Raw genomic sequence first — 886 nt, forward strand, 5'->3', positions numbered from 1 at the left:
GATACAATATGTAATGTTTCATTTTGTGTTAAATTTACTGGCCAACAATAGAATTGTTTAGAGCTAAAAATGCAAGAGAATGGTAGAGATAATTCAAATAATATTGAACAAATGAGTTTTCTATGGTATGTGTCAGGTTAATAATTTTCAAATATATATTTAATAACCAATCAATAATAATTGATATGATGAAATGATCAATTTTCATCATCAAAATTTGAAAAAAAAAATAGAGAAAAAATGTTAAAAATTGACCAGTTTTGGCTTTGGATTCATGATTTAATATTTTTTAATATATATATAATGAGTGGCTCTGTTGTATTATTCCCATCAATAGTACAAGAAATGGATTCATCAGTAAATATCATCAACGTGGAGCGAGTCTCTCCTTCAATCTCAGACTCGTCCGAGTCACTCACTCTCCCACTCACTTTCTTCGACCTTCTCTGGTTCAAGCACCATCCAGTCGAACGAGTCATCTTCTTTCGACTCACTGAAGCAACTCGCTCATTTTTCGACTCAGCCATCGTGCCAAACCTCAAAGCCTCTCTCTCCTCATCCCTCTCTCACTATCTCCCACTCGCCGGCAAACTCGTATGGGAACCACTCGATCTCAAACCGAGCATCGTCTACTCTCCAAACGACGCCGTTTCATTCACCGTCGCCGAGTCAAACGCCGATTTCTCCCGTTTAACCGGTAAGGAACCATTCTTCTCCACCGAGTTGCACCCGTTAGTCCCTGAGTTACAAAGCTCCGACGACTCGGCTTCGGTCATGTCGTTTCAAGTCACGCTGTTTCCAAACCAAGGGTTTTGCGTAGGCGTAACTGCACACCATGGCGTTTTAGATGGGAAAACGACAACCAGTTTTCTCAAATCTTGGGCGC

General features: G+C 40.1%; 1 protein-coding gene across 1 annotated transcript; it reads left to right on the forward strand.

The window, feature by feature from the left end:
* Positions 1-345: 345 nt before the first annotated feature.
* Positions 346-822, forward strand: LOC104774291 (phenolic glucoside malonyltransferase 1-like; the record flags this gene model as incomplete). Its single annotated transcript, XM_010498928.1, has 1 exon — positions 346-822. A coding segment is annotated over exon 1 (477 nt), but the record flags the coding sequence as incomplete, so codon positions are not given.
* Positions 823-886: the final 64 nt, after the last annotated feature.

Source organism: Camelina sativa, unplaced genomic scaffold (assembly GCF_000633955.1).
Source record: "Camelina sativa cultivar DH55 unplaced genomic scaffold, Cs unpScaffold02288, whole genome shotgun sequence".
NCBI classification, from domain to species: Eukaryota; Viridiplantae; Streptophyta; class Magnoliopsida; order Brassicales; family Brassicaceae; genus Camelina; species Camelina sativa.